The sequence below is a fragment of the Scyliorhinus torazame genome, chromosome 8 (genome assembly GCF_047496885.1).
Source record: "Scyliorhinus torazame isolate Kashiwa2021f chromosome 8, sScyTor2.1, whole genome shotgun sequence".
Taxonomy (NCBI): domain Eukaryota; kingdom Metazoa; phylum Chordata; class Chondrichthyes; order Carcharhiniformes; family Scyliorhinidae; genus Scyliorhinus; species Scyliorhinus torazame.
Genome location: NC_092714.1, coordinates 195,556,529 through 195,583,222, shown reverse-complemented (window position 1 = coordinate 195,583,222; position 26,694 = coordinate 195,556,529). Strand labels below are relative to the sequence as shown.

The 26,694-nt window shown below is 49.6% G+C and overlaps 1 protein-coding gene across 3 annotated transcripts in view; it reads left to right on the top strand.

The window, feature by feature from the left end:
- Positions 1–7,410: 7,410 nt before the first annotated feature.
- ccndbp1 (cyclin D-type binding-protein 1) overlaps positions 7,411–26,694 on the top strand; it is a 54,359-nt gene continuing 35,075 nt past the window's right edge. For 2 of the 3 annotated variants that reach the window (XM_072514670.1, XM_072514668.1), the window contains exons 1-5: positions 7,411–7,557; positions 11,166–11,225; positions 12,325–12,404; positions 12,493–12,574; positions 12,885–12,981. In XM_072514670.1, the coding sequence (XP_072370771.1) occupies positions 7,473–7,557; positions 11,166–11,225; positions 12,325–12,404; positions 12,493–12,574; positions 12,885–12,981 (404 nt within the window). In that variant the 5' untranslated portion in view covers positions 7,411–7,472. The remainder of the gene's footprint in view (positions 7,558–11,165; positions 11,226–12,324; positions 12,405–12,492; positions 12,575–12,884; positions 12,982–26,694) is intronic. The other variant, XM_072514669.1, reaches the window with a different exon arrangement.

The following is a 26,694-nucleotide window of genomic DNA, read 5'->3' as shown; positions in this document are numbered from 1 at the left end:
AGAGCACCCAGAGGAAACCCATGCAGACACGGAGAGAATGTACAAACTCCACACAGACAGTGACCCAAGGCTCCCGGAATTGAACCCGGGTCCCGGGCATGTTTGTACTCCGGGGTCTGTGGTGCTAGAATTGATCGCACACTCTCCCAGCATGTCGTAACCCAAGCTTCAGCCATAAGTGCCGAGTGGATAATCCATCCTGACCTGCTCTGGAGGTCGTCAGCATCACGGACATCAGTCTTCAGTCAATTTGATTCACTCCTTGTGATGTCAAGAAATGGCTGAAGGCACTGTATACTACAAAGGCTATGAGTCCAAACAATGTTCCGGCAATAGAACTGAAGATTTGTGCTCCAGATCTTGCGCCTCTAGCTAAGCTGTTTCAGTCCAGCTACAATCTAGGCATTTACCTGACATAGTGGGAAAATGCCCAGGCACATTCTGTATACAAAAAGCATAACAAATCCAATCCAGCCAGTTACTACCCCACCAGTCTACTCTCCATCATTAATAAAGTAATAGAAGGGGTCATCAATAGTGCTACAAGTGGCACTTGCTCAGCAATAACCTGCTCACTGATGCTCAGTTTGGATTCTGCCAGGGTAGCTCAACTCCTGACCTCATTCCAGCCTTGATTCAAACATAGACAGAACTCCAGAGTTAAGATGACATCAAGGCTGCAATTGACCGAATGTGGCATCAAGGAGCCCTCGCAAAACTGCAGTCAATAATAATCAGGGGGCAAGCTCTCTGCTGGATGGAATCATACTTAGCCCTACGTTCCAAGGGTCCATGACTCAAAACATTAACTTTGTTTCTCTCCTGATTGATGCTGGCAGACCTGCTGAGTATATCCAGTGTCATGTGCTCTTGTTTCAGATTTCAGCAAAGAAATTATTACAAAGATAGATGGTTCTAGTGGTTGGAGGTCAATCATCTCTGTCCCTGGACATCACTGCAGGAGTTCCTCAGGGTCATGTCCTAGGTCCAACCATCTTCAGCTGCTTCATGAGCAGGGGCTGGTTTAGCAAAGGGGCTGATTTAGCATAGGGGGCTAAACAGCTGGCTTGTAATGCAGAACAAGTCCAGCAGCGCGGGTTCAATTCCCATATCGTCTCCCCGAACAGGCGCCGGAATGTGGTGACTAGGGGCTTTTCACAGTAACTTGATTGAAGCCTACTTGTGACAATAAGCAATTATTATTGTTATTATTATTATCATCATAAGGTCAGACTGGGTATGTTCGCTGATGATTGCACAATACTCAGCACCATTCATGGCACCTTCGATACAGAAGTAGTCAGTGTCCAAATGCAGCAAGACCTGGACAATATTCAGGCTTGGGCTGACAACTGGTAAGTGACATTCGTGCCAGAAATGACCATCTCCAACAAAAGAGAATCAAACCATTTCCATTTAACATTCAATGGCATCACCTGAATCCTCCGCTGCCACAACATTACCATTGACCAGAAACTGAACTGGATTACCATATAAGTAATGTGGTTACATCCTAATTTCCTAGATTGGGGGCAGGACGCTACCTAGATCAGGGGGATAGGAATTCTGTGGTGATTAACTCACCCCCTGATTCCCCAAAACCTGTCAATCATTTACAAGGTACAAGTTAGGAGTGTGATGGAATACTCTCTACTTGCCTGCATGAGTGCAGCTCCAACACTTAAAAAGCTTAATACCATCTAGAATAATGCAGCCCTCTTGATAGGCATTCATTCCCGTCACCACCGAGTGGAATCACTATGTACCATCTCCAAGATGCTCTGCAGGAACTCACCAAGGCTCCCTAGACAGCACGTTACAAACCCACAACAGCTACCATCTACAGGGACAAGGGCAGCTTGGGAACATCAGAACCTGGAGGTTTGCTCCAAGCCCTCACCATGCTGACTTGGAACTACAATGCCGTTCCTTCACTGTTGTGGGTGAAAATCCTGGAACGCCCTTCCGAACAGCACTGTGACATGGACTGCAGCGGTTCAAGAAAGCAGCTGACTACCACCACCACCTTCTCCCAGGCAATTAGTGATGGGCAATAAATACAAGCTAAGCCAGTGACATCCACATCCATGAATGAATATAAAAAGCTTATCTGACTTCCATAGATGAGGAAATGTGACCTTGTTTGGGGCAAAATGATTAGTGCTGGAATTAGACGATTAGGCTCAGGATAAATAAAACTCAAAATGCTGGAAATACTCAGTTAGTCAGGTAGAAGCTGCAGAGAGAGAAACAGAGTTAATAGGCTGGATTCTCTACTATCCGCCACCGGTAGTGGTGTCCCAGATGCAGTGGAGAATTGGCCGTCCGGGAAAAATCTGGATCGGTGCTCGTGATGCTCCGGCCCCTCACTGGCGACGGGATCGGAGTTCGCGCTGCGTGCCGGTGGGAGAATGTAAACGGATGCAAATATGTCTTAACGACCCATTTGTATCCACTTAGAGGGCCGGGCACCAGAGTCTCCGGGCCCTCGCGTTTCTCCAGTCCTCTGGGATTCACTACAGCTATCACCAAACTTGAACTGAATGTGGTGGACCTCACGGTGGGCCAAGAAGATAGCTCCTCAAAGGAGTTGACCCCAAAGTTAATTCAAGGGACCTCCCCCCCACAATGCACTACCTGCGCATCCCTCCCCTCCCATCTAAACCCTCTTAAACAGGAGAAACACCCCGAGGGATCCCCTAACCCCAGACTCCCTAAAATGGGTGAACTTCAGGGATCTCCTAACTGAAGAAGAGTTAAGAGAATAAAGTGTTGTCAATTTCCACCTCAGCACTTCAAAATCACTCAAGAGTAAATGGCTGTGATTGGAATGCCCTTAATTCTCTTTGATGTGGTAGATGTTTGGAAACATTTGGATTTGGATTTTGTTTATTGTCACGTGTACCGAGGATCATTAGGTACAGATCATTAGGTACATGAAAATAAAATAAAATATATAATAGGGCAACACAAGGTACACAATGTACCTACATAACACCAACATCGACATTGTGATTACAGCACTTAGAACTGCTCATCCATGAAGAAGATGAAGGAAGCAAGGCTCACAGCTGTTTTGTGGAAGCTGTCAATGACAGCCCACGAGAGAAATAAATGAATGGCTTGCAGCTAAAGGATTTGAGGCGTTTAAACACAGGTCACAGCTGTTCTGTTTCCGGGAATGGACATATGCTGCTTCCAGCTGAGTGTTGCAACTGTAATTTTTTTCAGTGCCCCTGTCTGGACTGCTCTTCAAGCTTCCAGACAGGGGTATCATGTCTGGAGGGGTCTTTAGGGGGGACTTTAGTTGAGGGGGGTCCCTTTATTTATGGGGTCCCTGTGGGGGGGGGGAGATCGGTTTATTTAGGGGGTCCCTGGGGGAATCTAGCATAGCCAATCCACCTAACCGAACATCTTTGGGTTCTGGGGGCTGAAACCCACGCAGACACGAGGAGAATGTGCAAACTCCACACGGACAGTGACTCAGGGCCGGGATTCGAACCTGGGTCCTCAGCACCCTAGGCAGCAGTGCTAACCACTGTACCACGTGTCGCCCTTGGTCACCCCAGTAAGGGAAGGGGGGGGGAACCAAGAAAATCCATGTCTGGATCCCTTCGATGCGGGGTGGGTGGGGTGGTTTGGGAGTCTGATTTGCATGCGGGGAGGGGGGGGGGGGTGGAGGGCAGTGTGTGGCCAGCTGCAAGACTTTGCTATTATGCTGCCTGGTTAAAATGGTGGCACAATAGTGGGAATCCTTCGGGAATTCCTCATATTCCTCGCCGTGCATAAATTTACGTAATGAGGGTTACTGAATTGCTTTCTGATTTGGGAGCATAAATCAATCGCAATTCTCCTCTGGGGAAGGCATTGGGCTGAATTCTCTGCTGTCTGTATGCTCTGTTTTGCCAGCAGCCCGGAGATTTCCCAACGGCATGGGGCTGCCCCACAATGGGAAACCCATTGACCAGCCGGCGAAACGGAGACTCCTGACAACGTGCTGAAGCAGAAATCTGGCGCGGCGGGATGGAGAAACCCGCCCATATGCTCCCAAACGGAGAATCCTGGCCAATGTTTGGGCTCAATGACCTTCCATCAGGACTGGAAAAGTTAAGGGTGCAATAGATTTCAAATAAATACAGATGCAAGGGCGGGGGTAGAAAAAGCGAACACCAGGTTTGTGATGGGGTGGAAGGCAGAAGGGAATAAATAAGAAAAATGATGACACTGTGAGTGTTCCATTAGACGAAAAGAAATAGGAACTAATTGTTCTGTTTTCAGACTCTGTCCCAGGTATATCGCCCCGCCCCTAGTTTCTAGGCCCTACCCCCAGTCTCCAGCTTCCGTCCTCACTCTCCAGGCCACGGTCCCGGTCTCCAGGCCCCGCCCAAGGTCACCAAGCCTCACCCCACGTTTCCAAGCCTTACCCCCATGTCTTCAGGCCCATACCCGGTCTCCAGGCTTCACCCCTGGCCCCCAATTCACATCCCAAGTCTGAAGGCATCGTCAGCGGTCTCCAGGCTTTGCCAAATATTTCCAAGCCCCGCCCCATGTCTCCAGGCCCCACCCCCACCTTAACAAGTAACTTTCCCTCTTCCTTTCAGGTGCTAGAGCACGCAAGTTCCTATATCGATGTCAAAGCCCATCCAGGACCCTCCACTCCTTCCCATCCCTCGAAGCCCATCGTTTCTAACCCCAGCCTTTGCCGGGTATTCACCATACCCTCTGACCTTCCTCTCTCAGAAGCTGAACGTGCTGTACTCAGCAAAGGACTTCAGCTTCAAATCCGTTACGATAGGGAGATGTTAGGAAATTGGATCAAAGATGTAGTGGACAATTTAGGGGTTAACAGACTGAGGGTAAAACTGCTAGCACTGAGTCAAAAGTATACACCTGGCCTGAGTTGCCCCTTCAGACTTAACTCATTAATGGGAATAAACAGGACACTCCTGTTCAGCCAAGGCGATTCACTCAAAATCCAGGTTTCCAAGAAGACCATCATGCCAATGCCAAAGAAGAATCAGGCAACGTGCCTCAACGACTATCATCCGGTGGCCTTGACATTGATCGTAATAAAGTGCTTTGAGGGTTAGTCATGGCACACATCAACTCCGTACTCCAGAATGCCTAGATACACTGCAATTTGTATACCACCACAATCGGTCCAAAGCAGACGCCATCTCCATGGACCTACACGCATCCCTGAAGCATCTTGACAACAAGGACTCCTACATCAGACTCCTATTTTTTGACTACAGCTGCGCCTTCAACACCATAATCCCAGCCAAGCTCACATTAAAGCTCCAAAACCTAGGACTTGGTTCCTCACTCTGCAACTGGATCTTTAACTTTCTGACCCGTAGACCACAATCTATAAGGATAAACAACAGAACCTCCTCCATGATAGTCCTCAATACCAGGGACCCACAAGACTGCGTACTTAGCCCTCTACTGTACTCCCTATCCACACACAACTGTGTGGTAAAATCTGGCTCCAACTCCATCTACATGTTTGCTGACGACATGACCAAAGTAATAATAATAATAATCACTTATTGTCACAAGTGGGCTTCAATGAAGTTACTGTGAAAAACCCCTAGTCGCCACATTCCGGCACCTGTTTGGGGAGGCTGGAACGGGAATTGAACCCGCGCTGATGGTCTTGTTCTGCATTACAAGCCAGCTGTCTTAGCCCACTGTGCTAAATCAGGTTGGATCTCGAACAACAATGAGTCAGAATACAGGAGGGGGATAGAGAACCTAGTGGACTGGTGTAATCTCTCCCTCAATGTCAGCAAAACTAAAGAGCTGGTCATTGACTTCAGGAAGCAAAGTATCATACACACCCCTGTCTGCATCAACGGAGCGAGGTGGAGATGGTTGACAGCTTCAAATTCCTAGTGTGCACATCACCAACAATTTGTCCTGGTCCACCCAAGTCGACACTATGACCAAGAAAGCACAGCGGCGCCTATACTTTCTCAGGAAACTAAGGAAATTTGGCATTTCCACATTGACTCTTACCAACTTTTACAAATGCACCATAGAAAGCATCCTATCTGGCTGCATCACAGCCTGATATGGCAACTGCTCGGCCCAAGACCGCAGGAAACTACAGAGTCATGAACACCGCCCAGTCCATCGCATGAACCCGCCTCCCAACCATTGACTCTGTGTATACCTCCCGCTGCCTTTGGAAAGCCGGCAGCATAATCAAAGATCCCTCCCACCTGGCTTATTCACTCTTCCAACTTCTTCCATCGGGCAGGAGATTCAAAAGTCTGAGAATATGCACTAACAGATTCAAAAACAGCTTCTTCCCCGGTGTTACCAGACTCATAAATGACCCTCTTATGGATTGATCTGATCTCTTCACACGTCATCTCTACTGAGTAGTACTACACTCCTGTATGCTTCACCTGATGCCTGTGTCTATGTATTTACGTTGTGTATTTTATGTTTGCCCTTTGCATTTTCTTTTCATGTACGGAATGATCTGAACTGTCTGCACAACAATACTTTTCACTGTGACTCGGTACACATGACAATAAACAAATCAAATCCAAACTGGAAAAATGTATTAATTTTGCTTCCAATTTCCATCCCTTTATCACCTTCACATGGTCCATCTCCGACACTCCCTTCCTTGACCTTTCTTTCTCAATTTCTGGGGGTAGACTATCCACTAGTATCCATTACAAATCCACTGACTCCCACAGCTACCTCGACTACATATCTTCACACCCCATATCCTGTAAGGACTCCATCCTATTCTCCCACTTCCTTCGCCTTCGCCACATCTGTTCCGATGATACCACTTTCCAAAACATGTCTTCATTCTTTAATTGTGTTTCCCATCCATGTCGTCGTCAGGGCTCTGAACCGTGTCCAACCCATCTCCTGCACCTCTGCTCTCACCCCTTCCCCTCTCTCCCAGAGTGACGATAGGATCCCCCTTGTCCTCAATTGTCACCCACCAGCCTCCGCATTCAAAGAATCATCAGTTCCGCCAACTCCAGCATGGTGCCACTACCAAGCACACCTTCCCCTCACTCTCCCTGTCAGCATTTCTGACAGATCTCCAGGCCCCACCCCCATGTCTCCAGAATCTGCCCCAAGTCCGAAGATCCCGCCCCAGGTCTCCAGGCTCTGCCCCAGATCCCGTCCCTAGTCTCCAGGCCCTGCCCCGCCTCCAGGTACTGCCCCAGGTGCCATCTCTGTTCTCCAGGCCCCACCCACAGCATCCAGGCCCTGCCCCAAGCCCCGACCCTGGCCTCCAGGTCCCACTCACAGTCTTCAGGCCTCGCCCCCAGTCTCCAAGCCCCACCCCCAGTCCCCCGTCCCTGGCCCCACCCACAGCCACCAGGCCCACCCACATCTGCAGGCCCCGCCCCAGTCTCAGCCCGCCCCCCCCCCCCCCCGGTCAGGGGCTTGCCGGGAAGACGGAGGAGTGGGTCTTAGCCGAGAACCAGAGCATGGAGTCGGAGGCCCGGGTGGACCTGCGGTTGCCGTTGCGGAACCTGCTTCAGGGCCTGAGGGAGCTGGTGTCGCAGCTGCGCGGTGAGTGCGGGCACAGGGATCTCTGTCAGGGCCGGACGGAAGGTGAATGCTGGTCCCTGGCCAGTCCGCTGAGTATTCCAGTGCTCTGCCCCCTCCTGTGTGTGTGTGTGCCTCTCCCCCCTCCTCTGTGTGTGTGTGTGCGCCTCTCCCCCCTCCTCTGTGTGTGTGTGCCTCTCCCCCCTCCTCTGTGTGTGTGTGCCTCTCCCCCCTCCTCTGTGTGTGTGTCTCTCCCCCTCCTCTGTGTGTGTGTGCCTCTCCCCCCTCCTCTGTGTGTGTGCCTCTCCCCCCTCTGTGTGTGTGTGTGTGTGCGCCTCTCCCCCCTCCTCTGTGTGTGTGCCTCTCCCCCTCCTGTGTGTGTGTGTGTGTGTGCCTCTCCCCCTCCTGTGTGTGTGTGTGTGTGTGCCTCTCCCCCTCCTGTGTGTGTGTGTGTGCCTCTCCCCCTCCTGTGTGTGTGTGTGTGCCTCTCCCCCTCCTCTGTGTGTGTGTGTGCCTCTCCCCCCTCCTCTGTGTGTGTGTGCCTCTCCCCCTCCTCTGTGTGTGTGTGTGTGTGTGTGTGTGTGCGCGCCTCTCCCCCTCTCCCCCCTGTGTGCGCGCCTCTCCCCCTCTCCCCCCTGTGTGCGCGCCTCTCCCCCTCTCCCCCCTGTGTGCGCGCCTCTCCCCCTCTCCCCCCTGTGTGCGCGCCTCACCCCCTCTCCCCCCTGTGTGCGCGCCTCTCCCCCCTGTGTGCGCGCCTCTCCCCCTCTCCCCCCTGTGTGCGCGCCTCTCCCCCTCTCCCCCCTGTGTGCGCGCGCCTCTCCCCCTCTCCCCCCTGTGTGCGCGCCTCTCCCCCTCTCCCCCCTGTGTGCGCGCCTCTCCCCCCTGTGTGCGCGCCTCTCCCCCTCTCCCCCCTGTGTGCGCGCCTCTCCCCCTCTCCCCCCTGTGTGCGCGCCTCTCCCCCTTTCCCCCCTGTGTGCGCGCCTCTCCCCCTTTCCCCCCTGTGTGCGCGCCTCTCCCCCTCTCCCCCCTGTGTGCGCGCCTCTCCCCCTCTCCCCCCTGTGTGCGCGCCTCTCCCCCTCTCCCCCCTGTGTGCGCGCCTCTCCCCCTCTCCCCCCTGTGTGCGCGCCTCTCCCCCTCTCCCCCCTGTGTGCGCGCCTCTCCCCCTCTCCCCCCTGTGTGCGCGCCTCTCCCCCTCTCCCCCCTGTGTGCGCGCCTCTCCCCCTCTCCCCCCTGTGTGCGCGCCTCTCCCCCTCTCCCCCCTGTGTGCGCGCCTCTCCCCCTCTCCCCCCTGTGTGCGCGCCTCTCCCCCTCTCCCCCCTGTGTGCGCGCCTCTCCCCCTCTCCCCCCTGTGTGCGCGCCTCTCCCCCTCTCCCCCCTGTGTGCGCGCCTCTCCCCCTCTCCCCCCTGTGTGCGCGCCTCTCCCCCTCTCCCCCCTGTGTGCGCGCCTCTCCCCCTCTCCCCCCTGTGTGCGCGCCTCTCCCCCTCTCCCCCCTGTGTGCGCGCCTCTCCCCCTCTCCCCCCTGTGTGCGCGCCTCTCCCCCTCTCCCCCCTGTGTGCGCGCCTCTCCCCCTCTCCCCCCTGTGTGCGCGCCTCTCCCCCTCTCCCCCCTGTGTGCGCGCCTCTCCCCCTCTCCCCCCTGTGTGCGCGCCTCTCCCCCTCCCCCCTGTGTGCGCGCCTCTCCCCCTCTCCCCCCTGTGTGCGCGCCTCTCCCCCTCTCCCCCCTGTGTGCGCGCCTCTCCCCCTCTCCCCCCTGTGTGCGCGCCTCTCCCCCTCTCCCCCCTGTGTGCGCGCCTCTCCCCCTCTCCCCTGTGATCACTGACAAGTGTTGGCACCTGATCGGGAGATGACTTGATTTCTAAATGTCTTATCCTTGTGTCCAAAACCTCTTTGTGGCCATCGCCCATATCAACATATGTGTCTTAGTTCTGGCGTCTTGTGCACTTTCCCAATGATTGGTTGTTGCCGCCAAAACCTGAAGCAACACTCTACACTCCATAGACTGCAGTGGTTCAAGAAGGTGACTCAGAAGTAACCACCACCTAGCTTTGTTTGGCATCAATGCCTGAGCCTGGGGCTGGTTTTGAGATCCGTCTTAGGCCAGTGTGTGCAGGTGTTTGGCCAGGACTAGGCTTGGCTGTGACTTCCTTACCCCTTTTCAAGCATCTCCCAAGTTCCTTCTCCTTTCCAGATCTGCCCAAGCTTTGTGTGTCCGTTAAGACCCGTTGTTCTGGTTGTTTGGGTGGATTCTGGAGGGATGGCAATTGTGGATCGCACCAGCATGAGGCAACACCTTGAGAGAAGATTGTGAGGAAGGAAGTGGATCATTCTGGGGAATGAATTACATCTGTATGTGTATAGGGTGATTTATGTATAGACCTGGGAGAGTGTTGGTTTGAATATGAATCCAAGGGCTTTGTTAACTTGCCAGCCAGGATTATTGTGGAAGTGGGGTGCAGGTACCTCCAGCTGGTGGGGAGTGGGGGGAGAGAGTCTGCTGCCCATCATAGTGATGGCGTCATGATTCTTGATGAATTACTGACCCTGGGGTTATTCAAGTAAGGAAGGTAGACTCCCAGCCTCTACTGCCGAGTTGTACTGGAGTTGGGAGAAGATCTTGAGAGGGAAGTCGGAGACCTGCTGGAACATGGGTAAGCAGGCAGGCTTCATGATACTGGAAAAGTAAATGTTTTTTTTGAGGGGAGGGGAATTTACTTTCAGCCTTCCTCGGATTGTGTACAACAATGCTCTGACTGCCATAGAACAGGACCTTCCTGTTGGCACCTTTCACTCCCCCCCCCCCCCCCCCTTCTGACCTCGATAGACTGATTACTTGGGCCTTGCATCCGTATTTTGATGAAATCCTAAATTAGTCTGAGAGGTGGACATGGAATCCATAGTAACCTTTGGGAATAAATACTTGAAGGGGAAAAACATCACAGGATTATATGGAAAGAACAGGAAAGTTAGATGAACTAGATTGCTCTTTGAAAGCTGACACAAATTGAATGGCCTTCTTATAGAATTATAGAATATGTGTAAGGAGGATATTTGACCCATTGAGTCTGCACCGACCTTCTGAAAGAGCACCCCACCTGGCACACTACCCCGTCTTATCCCCGCAACCTCACCTAACCTGCACATCTTTGGACTGTGGAAGGAAACCGGAACACTCAGCCCACGCTGACATGGGAAAAATGTGCAAACTCCACACAGTCGTTCAGGCCTGAATTGATCTCGGGTCCCTGGTGCTGTGAGGCAGCAGTGCCAACCATAGTGCCGCCGTTCTGTGCTGTACAGTTGCTTGATTTTGTTGTAACATAATGGTTATATATGCATTTTCTGCATTGGTTGCTGGAGTGAGAGCTCTGACTGTTTTTCTCGCCTGACCCTTCCCCCTGCCTCAGCTCCAGGACAGTGAGTTCAGTTTATGCATATTAATCAGCCTGCCTGCAATTGGATAACACAGCACAAATGACTCTTATTGAGATGCACTTTTGTTCTCCTTAATCTGTGAAACCAAGACAACATTTTCGGATTTTCAGTAACTTCATTGCAATGTTAATGTAAGCCTGCTTGGGACACTAATAAAGATTATTATTATTATATTCATGCAATCTATTTTCTTTTCACAGAGGGAGAATCGTTGTGGAAGTCTGAAGATTTTGACTTGCACTACTTCTGGAAAACTCTAGGTTTGGCACTTAGGTTTAAGGATGTGAGATGAGATTACATACAGTTTTGAGTGTCTAAATGACCTGAACTGTTCTTCATACGTCTACTAAAACTAAATATAGAGGGGGATGATTCTCAAGGTGATATTTGACATATATACTAGAGCTCAAAAGGGGAATTAGAATATTTGCAACTTAAATGCAGTGGTTAGCACTGTGGCTTCACAGCATCAGGGTCCCAGGTTCGATTCCCCGCTGGGTCACTGTCTGCGGAGTCTGCACGTTCTCCGCGTGTCTGCATGGGTTTCCTCCTGGTGCTCCCCCCCCCCCCCCCAAAAGCGTACCCCAACTATCATGGTCCATGTAACTTCTCCATCTCACAGTCCTCCCTTCATTGGTTTTCCTACCCTTATTCGTCACTTCCATGCCTCTTTCCCCCCCCCCCCCCCAATTGCTGACAGACTAATTTTCCTTGAAGAAGTCGATGAACGGCTGCCACCTCGAGCAAACCCCTGTACTGAGCTCCTTAAGGTGAATTTGTTTTTCTCCAACCTGCAAAACCCCGCCATGTCGCTAACCCAAACCCCCGACTACGGGGGCTACAAGTCCCTCCATCCCAGCAGAATCCGTCTCTGGGCCACCAGGAAAGCAAAGGCCAGGACATCGGCCTCTCTTCCCTGCCGCCTTGCACATTAGTAAATCCTCTCCTGCATTCCTACTAATCCTGAAGGTAAACCTTTCAGTACGTATAGGGAGATTGTGTGTTTAGCTTGTTAGAGTTTTACTTTAAATATTGTAATTGAAGGAAAAAAATGACTTTTCGTTGAACCATTACACTAAATGGGATTATTATTTAGTTCATAGAACCTTTTGTCAATGTTATTGTACCAATGACTTCCTTAAGGTTAAATTGAAACTCTGATGAAAGCATGTACAAATGGGGAAAAAAAAGCTTGCAACAACAATTTAAGCTCTGCCTCACTAATAGATGTTATGGTTAAAATTGGATTAGGCAGTTGCCTGGTTGATTCTGCAGTTGGTGCTATCAGTTGCTGTTACTACTCTCATTTTTTAATTTTTATAAACCATTGCCTAACCTTTCCCAACATATTTCCTCCAGGTGAATGTTTTAAAGCGATATCACAAGAAGCAACAAAGCTAAGTCTGGCCTTTTCAAAACCACCTTTACCATCTGTACAAGTAGGTGCACAAGCTTAACCTCGGGTCACAATTCTTGCAAATATACGAAGCAATGCTACATTCCATTTACTAATGTTTTCTGTATTAGGATTGTCAGAAACTCACTGCAGACTTTCAGAAGAACATCCTTAATTTAACCACTGTGTACTACTGGCTACCCAAGAGCCAAGGCAAGTGCTGCACATTTATCCATTAAGATGTTGTTAATGTTAGAATGTGTAGATCCATGTGGCAGAAGTGAATTTTGTTTCCCAGATATAAATGTGTTGGAAGTATTGTTGCCGTCTCCCCGTTTGAAAGTTTTCTCAATGTTTCTATGTTGGAATGCATACTTTGTAAGTAAGATTGTCTTTTCAGAAACTGATTTAAATGAGTCAAACAATCTGACTTGATGCTTTGTTAAGCCTTCAGTGCAACATGTTTTGTGTTGTTAGCTAAGCAATTATAGTTAGAAATCATTGATTGTTTTGTTTGCTTCAGGTGTAACTCTGCGACGGCTAGTCCGAGATGCCACAATGGACATAGTGGAGGGAGTTATTCAGCTATTGAATGTGATACTGAGCACACCACTTCAAAGGTGCTAACTTCAGATACATGATTGTATTGAAAATTTGAAGATGTCAATCACAAACTTGCATTGTTTATTTAAAATGTAGTCCCTTGTCAAACACATTGCACCTCCTAGGAGAACAAGAAATGTTTTGCTCTGATATTCTTTTAAAATTATTGAATTTTGGTCTCTCTTTTCCTTCCACATTTCAACCTTCAGAGGTGTGCTGGATTCACATATATGGGCCCTAGAATCAGTACCTGTGGGTGGCTGCTTACAGACTGGACTGTAATTTAAATATTTTATTTTTACAACACAGGAGAAGGCCATTTGGCCCATCGTGTCCGCACCGGTTCCCAATAGATCTACCCAGCTAGTCACATTCCCCAGCCCTATCTCCGTAGCTCTCTAAATTAATCACTTTCCAATATGTATCCAGTTCTCTTTTGAAACCTCTTAAGGAATCCACCTCCACCACTCTCCCAAGCAGTGCATTCCAACTACCCTCTTTCAAAACTGCTTAGAGTTCTAAATAATGCACAGACAAGTTTTATGATTGTTACCCAATCCGAAGTAATGTTATGATTTTCTATTTGGTAGATATTTCTTGTGTAACATTTGAGACATTTTTTTGGGGGGGAGGGAGAGGAAAAGATTTAAAACAATATTTTGATGAAGCCAAGCTGAATTGGGATTGTACATTCTGTCCCTCGACAAGTGTTGTTTTCCCCCCACCCCTGAAGAAGAATTTAGTGATGGCCTAGATTAGGCTGTAATTCCCTACACCACAAGCTTTACTGAGATACTAACCAACTTTTTCTAAGAACATAATGTATAAACAATTGTTTGGAGTAGCTTTTTTTCTATACTCGTTTATAGGATGTGGGTGCCATCCAGAGATTGTCACCCAATCCTAATTGGCTTTGAAAAGGCGATGGTGAGCTGCTTTCTTGTACCACATTCACCCTTTGTGGTGTAGGTATACCCGCAATACTGTTTAGCGAGTTTCTGGATTTTAACCCAAGTGACTGAAGCAACGGTGATATGTCTGCAAGTCAAGATGGCGTATGACTTGATTGTGGTGTTCCCATAACACCTGCTGCCCTTGTCCTTTAAGTGGTGGGGGATGCAGATTTGGAAATGGAGAGTTGCTATAGTGTATCTTGTAGCTTCATGGTATGCCTGTAGTGAAGGGGAGTGAATGTTTAACTCGCTCGTCTTAAAGTGATGGATTGCTCGCCTTCTGCTGCAGATCCAGTCTGGCAGCTATGTCTCTAGGACTTGGCCAGCTTTGTCAGAACAAAGAACATTACAGCACAGGAACAGACCCTTCGGCCCACCAAGCCTATGACGATCCAGATTCCTTATTTGGACCTACTACTTATTGCCTAAATGATCTGTATCCCTCCAGTTCCCGCCCGTTCAGGTGTCTACCAAGATAGATCTTAAACGTTGCCTTTACCACCTCCACTGGCAACAAGTTCCAGGCACCCAGCACTTTCTGCATGAAAAACGTTCCCTGCATATTTTTCCTCAACTTTCCCCCTCTCACCTTGAACCTGTGCCCCTTGTAATTGAGTCTTCCACCCTGGCAAAAAAGCTTCTGACTAGTCACCCTTGTAATGGTGCTACCAAGCCACCCTTGCAGGTGGACATGGAGGTTCCCCATCAGTGTATATTCTGTGCCCTCAGCACACCTGCCTAATGGTTTTCAAAATGGGAGAGTAGCGATCCATCATCTGAGGGAAGGTGATAATCACCAGGAGGTTTTTTTGTTCATGGTTAATCTGATGCTATGGAGCCTCTTGGGATCCTGAGTGAATGATGAGCACTCTCAAGGCCACTCCCCCCTGATTGTATACTATTGCACTTCCATCTCCTGTGGGTCTGGCCTGCCAGTGGGACATGATGTACCCAGGGATGGTGATAGAGGAATCTGGGTCATTGGCTTGTAAGGTTCGGTTCAGTGAGTGTGACTACGTCAGGCTGCTGTTGTCAAATTTTGGGACAAATCCCAAGATATTGGAGAGGATTGGCTGTACTGTGTGTACGTTTGTCGTTTTTGGTGCCAGGCCTAATGCCAGGTGGTCAAACCATTTTATTCTTACAGTCTTGCGTGTTCGATTGATACAAAGAACAAAGAACAAAGAAATGTACAGCACAGGAACAGGCCCTTCGGCCCTCCAAGCCCGTGCCGACCATACTGCCCGACTAAACTACAATCTTCTACACTTCCTGGGTCCGTATCCTTCTATTCCCATCCTATTCATATATTTGTCAAGATGCCCCTTAAATGTCCCTATCGTCCCTGCCTCCACTACCTCCTCCGGTAGTGAGTTCCAGGCACCCACTACCCTCTGCGTAAAAAACTTGCCTCGTACATCTACTCTAAACTTTGCCCCTCTCACCTTAAACCTATGCCCCCTAGTAATTGACCCCTCTACCCTGGGGAAAAGCCTCTGACTATCCACTCTGTCTATGCCCCTCATAATTTTGTATACCTCTATCAGGTCGCCCCTCAACCTCCTTCGTTCCAGTGAGAACAAACCGAGTTTATTCAATCGCTCCTCATAGCTTATGCCCTCCATACCAGGCAACATTCTGGTAAATCTCTTCTGCACCCTCTCTAAAGCCTCCACATCCTTCTGGTAGTGTGGCGACCAGAATTGAACACTATACTCCAAGTGTGGCCTAACTAAGGTTCTATACAGCTGCAACATGACTTGCCAATTCTTATACTCAATGCCCCGGCCAATGAAGGCAAGCATGCCGTATGCCTTCTTGACTACCTTCTCCACCTGTGTAGCCCCTTTCAGTGATCTGTGGACCTGTACTCCTAGATCTCTTTGACTATCAATACTCTTGAGGGTTCTACCATTCACTGTATATTCCCTACCTGCATTAGCCCTTCCAAAATGCATTACCTCACATTTGTCCAGGTTAAACTCCATCTGCCATCTCTCCGCCCAAGTCTCCAGACAATCTAAATCCTGCTGTATCCTCAGACAGTCCTCATCGCTATCCGCAATTCCACCAACCTTTGTGTCGTCTGCAAACTTACTAATCAGACCAGTTACATTTTCCTCCAAATCATTTATATATACTACAAAGAGCAAAGGACCCAGCACTGATCCCTGTGGAACACCACTGGTCACAGCCCTCCAATTAGAAAAGCATCCCTCCATTGCTACCCTCTGCCTTCTATGGCCTAGCCAGTTCTGTATCCACCTTGCCAGTTCACCCCTGATCCCGTGTGACTTCACCTTTTGTACTAGTCTACCATGAGGGACCTTGTCAAAGGCCTTACTGAAGTCCATATAGACAACATCTACTGCCCTACCTGCATCAATCATCTTAGTGACCTCCTCGAAAAACTCTATCAAGTTAGTGAGACACGACCTCCCCTTCACAAAACCGTGCTGCCTCTCACTAATACGTCCATTTGCTTCCAAATGGGAGTAGATCCTGTCTCTAAGAATTCTCTCCAGTAATTTCCCTACCACTGAAGTAAGGCTCACCGGCCTGTAGTTCCCGGGATTATCCCTGCCACCCTTCTTAAACAGAGGAACAACATTGGCTATTCTCCAGTCCTCCGGGACATCCCCTGAAGACAGCGAGGATCCAAAGATTTCTGTCAAGGCCTCAGCAATTTCCTCTCCAGCCTCCTTCAGTATTCTGGGGTAGATCCCATCCGGCCCTGGGGACTTATCTACCTTAATATTTTTTAAGACACCCAACACCTCGTCTTTTTGGATCACAATGTGACCCAGGCTATCTACACCCCCTTCTCCAGACTCAACATCTACCAATTCCTTCTCTTTGGTGAATACTGATGCAAAGTATTCATTTAGTACCTCGCCCATTTCCTCTGGCTCCACACATAGATTCCCTTGCCTATCCTTCAGTGGGCCAACCCTTTCCCTGGCTACCCTCTTGCTTTTTATGTAAGTGTAAAAAGCCTTGGGATTTTCCTTAACCCTATTTGCCAATGACTTTTCATGACCCCTTCTAGCCCTCCTGACTCCCTGCTTAAGTTCCTTCCTACTTTCCTTATATGCCACACAGGCTTCGTCTGTTCCCAGCCTTTTAGCCCTGACAAATGCCTCCTTTTTCTTTTTGACGAGGCCTACAATATCATTCGTCATCCAAGGTTCCCGAAAATTGCCGTATTTGTCTTTCTTCCTCACAGGAACATGCCTGTCCTGTATTCCTATCAACTGACACTTGAAAGCCTCCCACATGTCAGATGTTGATTTGCCCTCAAACATCCGCCCCCAATCTATGCTCTTCAGTTCCCGCCTAATATTGTTATAATTAGCCTTCCCCCAATTTAGCACATTCATCCTCGGACCACTCTTATCCTTGTCCACTAGTACTTTAAAACTTACTGAATTGTGGTCACTGTTACCGAAATGCTCCCCTACTGAAACATCTACCACCTGGCCGGGCTCATTCCCCAATACCAGGTCCAGTACCGCCTCTTCCCTAGTTGGACTGTTTACATATTGTTTTAAGAAGCCCTCCTGGATGCTCCTTACAAACTCTGCCCCGTCTAAGCCCCTGGCACTAAGTGAGTCCCAGTCAATATTGGGGAAGTTGAAGTCTCCCATCACCACAACCCTGTTGTTTTTACTCTTTTCCAAAATCTGTCTACCTATCTGCTCCTCTATCTCCCGCTGGCTGTTGATATAACCTAGTGGTAAATATCCTTATTTGTTGAATCATGGTTATTTTTTTTTTGTTCCAGTACTTGGGTTCATTTTGTCCATACCACCCACCTCATGCTTCCTCAAACCTATTCCTACTCAACTGCATGCCACCCAACTTCCCTTCCTGCTCCCATGTTAGCTCTCTCTCTCCAGGTAATGTTCTTCTCTCCTTTTAAAACTGCAGTCATTATCCCTTCTCAAATAAACAACCCTTGACCCCACCGTACTTGCATACACCCACCCCATCTTCAACCTTTCTTTCCTGTTGTTATGACCGGTACCCAGGTGAGGCTCCCAAATTTGTTAACCTGGACGAGACCCCTCAATGTGTTACCAACCGGCTGGTATACCCCTGGATGAGGAGGGATGAACTGGGCTCCCTTTCTTTAGTCAGCCCCCACTGCTGGTCGCAACACAAGTAATCTTTTTTTTTAAAAACTCCTTTTGCAGATGCGTTTTCCCAGTCCCATTTTTATGTTTTAAAAAGAGCCAATTTAACCAGGCTTTCTTGAGTTAAAGACATGAGTTTATTAACTACTAAAGTCATGGAATCCCTACAGTGCAGAAGGAGGCCATTCAGCCCATCGTGTCTGCACCGACCCTCCAAAAGAGCACCCTATCCCCTTAACCCACTTATCTTTTTGGACACTTAAAGGGCAATTTAACATAGCTAGTCCACCTAAACTGCATATATTTGGAATGTGGGAGTAAACTGGGGCACCTGGAGGAAACCCATGCAGACACGGGGAGAATGTGTAAACTCCACAATCACCCAAGGTCGGAATTGAACCCAGGACCCTGGTGCTGTGAGGCAGCAGTGCTAATCACTGTACCGCCGAACAAAAAAGGATAAAGTATTTACTTGCATTTATACAGATTTGATGTAAGAATTGAGTCCAAAGTAAGTTTTAAGAAAAAGATATACAAAACAGTCTTTGATTCATGGGGAGTAGAAGATTGAGCATTGCACCCATTGTCATTCGAGATTCTAGTGGTGCTGACTTCAGGATAATAGTTGGTTTCAAGGCTCTGATATTCTGCAGTTTGGCGGAGAGACATCCTAGTGTCTATTTCAACTTTGGTCTTTGCTGACTTGGCTTACTTAACAATCAGAAATTTACTTTCAAAAGTTTTTTGCGGGGGTGCTGCTGGCTGGCATTTTACTTCTGTGTACACCGTCACCACCAACACTAATTCGCGCATATACACAAGCTGCACATCTGTCTGGACATTACGCACAAGATGTGTCTTGATGAGATTATGCGCATCTCTCGTTACATTCCATTGTCTTATAAGAACCATTGCCTGGAAGCATGGTTGTTCCATTTTCTGAGTATCATCCCCAACAATTCAGCCAGTGACTGATTTTACATCCTTGGTCACCTTTGGACTTGTGTGTCCATTTTATTTTTTTTAAACCCCCCAAGTCTTTTTTTAAAGTCCAATTTATCCATACGTAATTCTACATTTTTCCTTCATTATTAAGTGTCAAGTGTAAATGCCTCCCAAATCTATGTCCATCTTTCCCAGAACCTCCGGTTTGAATCTTTCCAATCAATGTTCCACCTCTGCCGCAGTATAAAACAGTTCTTCTCAAAGTCAGAAATGACACCTTTTGTGACTGTCAAACGTAAACTATCCCACCTCATCGTTGCATCAGGCAACGCATACATACTTTACAAAACAATTTAGAGTACCATTTTCATTTTTTCCAATTAAGGGACAATTTAGCGTGACCAATCCACCTATAATAATCTTTATTGCCACAAGTAGGCTTACATTGCAATGACGTTACTGTGAAAAGCCCTGAGTCGCCACATTCCGGCGCCCGTTCAGGTATAGCGAGGGAGAATTCAGAATGTCCAAATTACCTTACAGCACGGCTTTCGGGACTTGTGGGAGGAAACCGGAGCACCCAGAGGAAACCCACACAGGCACGGGGAGAATGTGCAGACTCTGCACAGACAGTGACCCAGCTGGGAATCGAACCTTGGATCTTGGCGCTGTGAGGCCACAGTGCTAACCACTGTGCTATCGTGCTACCCTGCACATCTTTGAGTTGTGGGGGCGAAACCCACGCAAACACAGGGAGACTGTGCAAACTCCACACGGACAGTGACCTAGAGCCGGGATCGTACCTGGGACCTCGCCGCCCTGAGGCAGCAGTGGTAACCACTACGCGACCGTGCTGCCCATATAAACCTTTGGGAGCCAAGAGTAGGCCTTCCAGTCCCTTAAGCCCGCTGCACCATTCAATAAGATCATGGCTGATCTGATTGTGGCCTCAACTCCACATTCTGCCTACCTCCAATAATCTTTGACTCCCTTGTTAGTCAAGAATCTATCTACCTCTGCCTTAAAAATTTTCAATAACTCTGCCTCCATTACTTTCCAGGAAGAGGAGTCTCAAACACTCATGGCCCTCGGGGGTTTTTCTTCTCCCTTCCATCTTAACTGTGAGAATCTTACCACCCGCCCCCTAGGAATCACTGGCAAGGTCAACATTTATTGTCTATTGCTAATCACCCTTGAGAGGATGGTGTTGAGCTTCTTTCTTGAACTGATGCAGTTCCTGTGATGTAGGTGCATCCACAATGATGTTAAAGAGGGAGTTCCAGGATTTTGACCCAGTGCCAGTGAAAGAACGGAGATAGATTTCCAAGTTGGAGTATTATGTGACTCGGAGAATAGAAGTGTCTATGTTCCCATGCATCTGTTGTTATTTTGTATCTAATTGGAGCCAGAGCATCACTTGTAATGGTTTCTCTTCCCTGCACCATTACCCCTGGTGCCCCCAAGGATGTATCCTTGGGTCCCCCTCCTATTTCTCATCTGCATATTGTTCCTTGGTGAATCATTTAAAAACACAAGTGTTGAGTTTTCACAGGGACACTAACAACACCCCACTCTACCCCCCCACCACCTGTCAACTAAATTGCCAGACTGCTGTCTGACATCCAGTACTGTATGAGAAATTTCCTCCACAAGAATATCAAGAAGACCAAAGCCAAACTGCAGTCCTTAACTGTCGACTCCATCCGTCTCCCTGGTTATTTGCCTGAGGCTGAAGCTAGTGCCCTTGGTGTCATATTTGAACTTGCGATGAAATGCTGACTACCTGTCCGTGTTTTCACTAAGACTGCTTATTTCCATCTGTTACCTGACTCCACCCTACCTCAATTCATCTGTTTTCGAAACCCCACAACTGTGATTTTGTTACCTCATGCGTGGCTATTCACTGCTAGTTGGTCTTCCACATTCCCGTTCACCCATCTCTCCTGTACTCACGGACTGACCTACATTGATTCCCAATCCAGCAATGTTGTTAAAATTCTCATCCTTGTTATTGGTGGCATGGTAGCACAGTGGTTAGCACAGTAGCTTCACAGCTCCAGGGTCCCAGGTTCGATTTCCAGCTTGGGTCACTGTCTGGGTGGAGTTTGCACGTTCTCCCCGTGTCTGGGTGGGTTTCCTCCAGGTGCTCCGGCTTCCTCCCACAGTCCAAAGATGTGCAAGTTAGGTGGATTGGCCATGCTGAATTGCCCTTTCTGTCCAAAAAGAAGATTGGGTGGGGTTACTGGGTTACGGGGATAATGTGGAGGTGTGGGCTTAGGTAGTGTGCTCTTTCCAAGGTGCAGACTCGATAGGCCGAATGTCCTCCTTCTGTACTGTAAATTCTATGATTCAAATCCCTCTCAATGTAGCCGAAGGGTGAATATTCCAAAATATCGCAGACATTGGAAATCTGAAATTAAAACAAAATGATGGAAGTTCTCGGGTCAGGCTGCATCTGTGGAGGGAGAAATAGAGTTAAAGTTTTGGGTTGATGATCTTTTCATCCATTTTGACAAAACGTCAGTTGACCTGAAAAGTTAATTCTGTTTTTCCTCTACACAAATGCTGATCATACTCTTGTCAGTTTTAGCTTCTTGAAATCCTCTGTCAGTCTTTAGTGTATGAAAATAAATATCATCAACAAGCAAACTTCTGCAATGTGTTTGCAAACAAATGCTAAACAAAAGGATCAGATTCTTGAGCATGGAAATTCCGACCGCGTTCTCTTTTAACTTTAATGTGGAACAAAGTAGTCCTAGTAAAATGGTTGTTGAAGCTTTAAAAAAAATATTGTGGTCGTCACCACTGTTGTATTATATTGTATGTATGGGTATTACGGTAAAGCCTGTTGCTCGTTTTAGCCTTAGTTTAATTGCTCTTGTTCTATCACCTTTGCTCTTGAGTCGCCAGGTATCTTTCTGATACCGCCACGTGGTTCAAGTCCGAGTAATGATCAATAATCCAATACACCGCTTACTAAGAGTTAAATCAACGCACATTTATTATATACAGTAATCAATACTTATACATTAATTCTACTTCTAAGCTACTTCCTACAACTAACAGGCCAATACTTAACTTTGGAAATGGCCCACCAGGTCAGGGAAACGAATGGCCTTTCGTATGGGTTCTGAGCTTGCGGGATTCAAAGCTGGTACAGGTCGATAGCCAGGAGCGCCTATCTCGTAGCGAGCGTTGAAGTAAAACTTACGATTTTAGCGGCTGTTGCAGAAGGTCAGCAGAAGGGTCTCGAAGGGTGCGGAAGCTTGGAGAGAGGAGAAGGGTCGATTTGAACTTGGACTCTATTCTTATAGTCCCCAGGGGCTTCCTGCCTCTCGGGGCGGACCCTGTACCTGGTTCCAAGTGATTGGACTTCGTCTCTTTGTGTAGGCTCCTGCTGGCGCTGAAAAGTCTGGGTTGGCTTTGTGTGTCTAATTTGTTTCCCATTGTTCCCGGGGATTGCTAATTAATATTCAGATGGCTGGTGTGTTATGCTGATGGCTGCGGGTATTGATTCTGTCTGGCCTCCCCAGAGGCGAATACAGTTTTACCTGCAGCTGCTTGTTTTTAGTCCTGTTGGCTGATTTTCCCATCAGCCTTTTCCGTTCGCCATTTTAAATCGTGGTTGGCCATTCTAAATCTGGATTCAGCTATTTTAACTGGCTACAGTAGGCGGAGTATAAATGTGTGTGCTCTCCGAATAGCAGCCATTTCGTAAGCTGCTGTAGGAGGCCACACATCTCTGTGTAATAAAACCTCGATTACATTCTACTCTCGTCTCGTCGTAATTGATAGTGCACCAATTTATTACACCAAGATTTTCCAGAGAAGGACCTCCACTTCAACCGGATCGCCTGCAGCTGCATCCTTAAGCAGACAATGCCAAAAAGGACTTCCAACATTGGCTAGCTTGCTTTGAAGCATACATCGGGTCTGCGCAAGACCTAATCTCAGAAACACAGAAGCTCCAGATTCTGTACACGCGTTTGAGCTCCAACGTTTTTCCCCTCGTCCAGGACGCGCATACCTACGCAGAGGCCATGGCACTACTGAAGGAGAATTACACTCCGCAGACAAGATCTATGCCAGGCACCTCCTATCCATGTGGCACCAACTTCCTGGGGAGTCTGTGGAACATTTCTGGCATGCCCTGCTCGCCCTGGTGAGAGACTGCGACTGCCAGGCCGTTTCGGCCACTGAACATTTGAACCTGCTAATGAGAGACTCATTTGTTACGGGCATAGGGTCTGACTACTTACGCCACGCTTGACCTCGCGGCGACCAAGAAACTAGCGCCTCATGCAACTTACAGGCTTATGCCCCCGACCGCACGGCCCACCTGCCCTGTGCATCGTGGACCCCATCAGCGGCCACCCAATCGTGGACCCCATCAGCGACCGCCCTCAGGCAACCCCACGCCTGTGCTGCGCGGCAGCCAACCAACCCCGAGGGACCCAAGTGCTACTTCTGCGGACAGACAAAACACCCCCGGCAGCGCTGCCCGGCGCGGAACGCGCTCTGCAAGGCCTGTGGCAAGAAGGGACATTTTGCTGCAGTGTGCCAGGCCCGCTCAATCGCCGCTATTGTCCCGGCAACCCCCACGCGCGGCCAGTGGGCGGCGCCATCTTCCTCTCCTCAGACCACGTGCGGCCCGTGGACGCCGCCATCTTGCTCCACTCACAACATGTGCGGCCCGTGGGCGCCGCCTTCTTGCTTGCCTCAGAACCAATGGGCACCGCCATCTTGCCTGCGAAGGACACCTGCAGCCCGAGGGCGCCGCCATCTTGCCTACCCCATGACACGTGTGGTCCGTGGGCGGTGCCACCGTACCTGCCTCAGGACCCCTGCCCATCGGGCACCTCATCGGGCCGCTCATCGCCTGCACCCGCCGACGATGAGCCACGTCTGGCCTCGGTCACAATCGACCACTCTCGACCGCACAACCTCGCGACCGCTTCGACAAAGGTGAAGGTCGACGGGCACGAGATATCCTGCCTTCTGGACTACGGGAGCACAGAGCTTCATCCACCCTGATCCGTTAAGGCGCTGCTCCCTCGCGGTACACCCCGCTAACCAAGGAATCTCCCTGGCCTCCGGATCCCACTCCGTGGCGATCTGGGGGTACTGCATCGCCACCCTCACCGTCCAGGGCGTAGAGTTCAGTGGCTTCCGGCTCTATGCCCTCCCCAACCTCTGCGTTGCCTTGCTACTCAGCCTGGACTTCCAGTGCAACCTCGAGAGCCTAATCCTGAAATTTGGCGGGCCCCTACCACCCCTTACTGTTTGCGGCCTCGCGACCCTTAAGGTCGACCCGCCTTCCCTGTTTGCAAACCTCACCCCGGATTGCAAACCCGTCGCCACCAGGAGCAGAGGGTACAGCGCCCAGGACAGGACCTTCATCAGGTCTGAGGTCCAGCGGCTGCTGCGGGAAGGTATAATCGAGGCCAGCAACAGCCCCTGGAGAGCCCAAGTGGTAGTGGTGAAAACCGGGGAGAAAAACAGGATGGTCGTTGACTACAGTCAGACCGTCAATCGGTACACGCAGCTCGACGCGTATGCCGTCCCACGCTTATCTGATACGGTCAATCAGATTGCACAGTACCAGGTTTTCTCGACAATGGACCTGAAATCTGCCTACCACCAGCTCCCCATCCGTAAGGTGGACCGCAAATACACTGTGTTTGAAGCAGACGGTTGCCGTTACCATTTCCTTAGGGTTCCCTTTGGCGTCACCAACGGGATCTCGGTCTTCCAACGGGAGATGGACCGAATGGTTGACCGGTATGGGCTGCGGGCCACTTTCCCGTACCTGGACAACGTCACTATCTGCGGCCAAGACCAGCAGGACCACGACGCTAACCTTTCCAAATTTCTCCACACCGCCACACTCCTCAACCTAACTTACAACAAGGAGAAGTGTGTGTTCAGCACTAACCGATTGGCCATCCTCGACTATGTGGTTCAGAACGGAGTTCTAGGGCCTGACCCCGATCGCATGCGGCCCTTCATGGAACTCCCCCTCCCCCCAAGGCCCTCAAACGGTGCCTGAGGTTCTTTTCGTATTACACCCAGTGGGTCCCAAACTAGGCGGACAAGGCCCGCCCACTCATTCAATCCACTGCTTTCCCACTGACGGCTGAGGCTCACTAGGCCTTCAACCGTATCCAGGCTGACATCGCCAAGGCCACGATGCACGCGGTCGACGAGATGCTCCCCTTCCAAGTCGAGAGCGATGCATCAGACGTCGCTCTGGCCGCCATCCGCCAATGTGCGACATTGGTGGCAATACCTGGCCGGCAGGTGATTCACTATCCTCACTGACCAACGGTCGGTTGCCTTCATGTTTAACAGCTCACAGCGGGATAAGATCAAAAATAGTAAGATCTTGAGGTGGAGGATCGAGCTCTCCACCTACAATAACGAGATTTTGTATCGCCCCGGCACGCTCAACGAGCCCCCCCCCCCCCCCCCCATGCCCTGTACCGAGGTACATGTGCCAGCGCACAAGTGGACCGACTCCGGCCCCTGCACGACGATCTCTGTCACCCGGGAGTCACCCGCTTTTACCACTTCATTAAGGCCCGCATTCTGCCCTACTCCATCGAGTATAGGCGGAGTATAAATGTGTGTGCTCTCCGAACGGCAGCCATTTCGTAAGCTGCTGTAGGAGGAGGTCACACATCTGTGTAATAAAGCCCCGATTACATTCTACTCAACGTCTCGCCATAATTGATAGTGCATCAAATATGTGATTGGCAATTGAGTTTAGCCTTTGTGATGGTGTATTTGCAAGCTGGTACATTAACATTTGTTTTAAGGTACAAGACAGGGATGTCCCCTGTCCCCGTTACTGTTTACGTTGGCAATTGAGCCATTGGCCATAGCGTTGAGGGGCTCTAGGAAGTGGAGGGTGGTGGGGGTACTTAGAGGAGGAGAAGAGCATTGGGTGTCATTATACGCGGATGATTTGTTGTTGTATGTTGCGGACCCAGTGGAGGGGATGCCTGAGATAATGCAGACACTCAGGGAGTTTGGAGAATTTTCAGGATATATATTGAATACGGGGAAGAGTGAACTGTTTGTGATGCACCCCGGGGAACAGGGCAGGGGAATAGACGATTTACCGTTGAGGAGGGTAACAAGGGATTTCCGGTTTTTGGGGATCCAGGTGGCCAGGAACTGGGGAACCTTGCATAAGCTTAACTTGGCACGACTGGTAGAGCAGATGGAATAGGACTTTAGGAGGTGGGACATGGTGCCCCTGTCATTGGTGGGCAGGGTGCAGGCGGTTAAAATGGTGGTTCTTCCAAGGTTTCTTTTTGTGTTCCAGTGCCTCCCTGTACTGATTACAAAGGCCTTTTTTAAGAAGGTGGACAAGAGCTTTGTGTGGGCTGGAGGGACCCCAAGAGTAAAGAGGGGGTTCCTGCAGCGCAGTAGGGACAGAGGGGGACTGGCACTGCCGAGTCTAAGTGATTATTATTGGGCCGCCAACGTGTCAATGATATGTAAGTGGATGAGGGAAGGGGAAGGAGCGGCGTGGAAAAGACTGGAGATGGCGTCCTGTAGGGGAACCAGCCGAAAAGCACTGGCGCCGTTGCCGTTCTCCCCGAAAAAATACACCACAAACCCAGTGGTGGTGGCAACTCTGAAAATTTGGGGGCAGTGGAGACGACATAAGGGAGTGACGGGTGCCTCA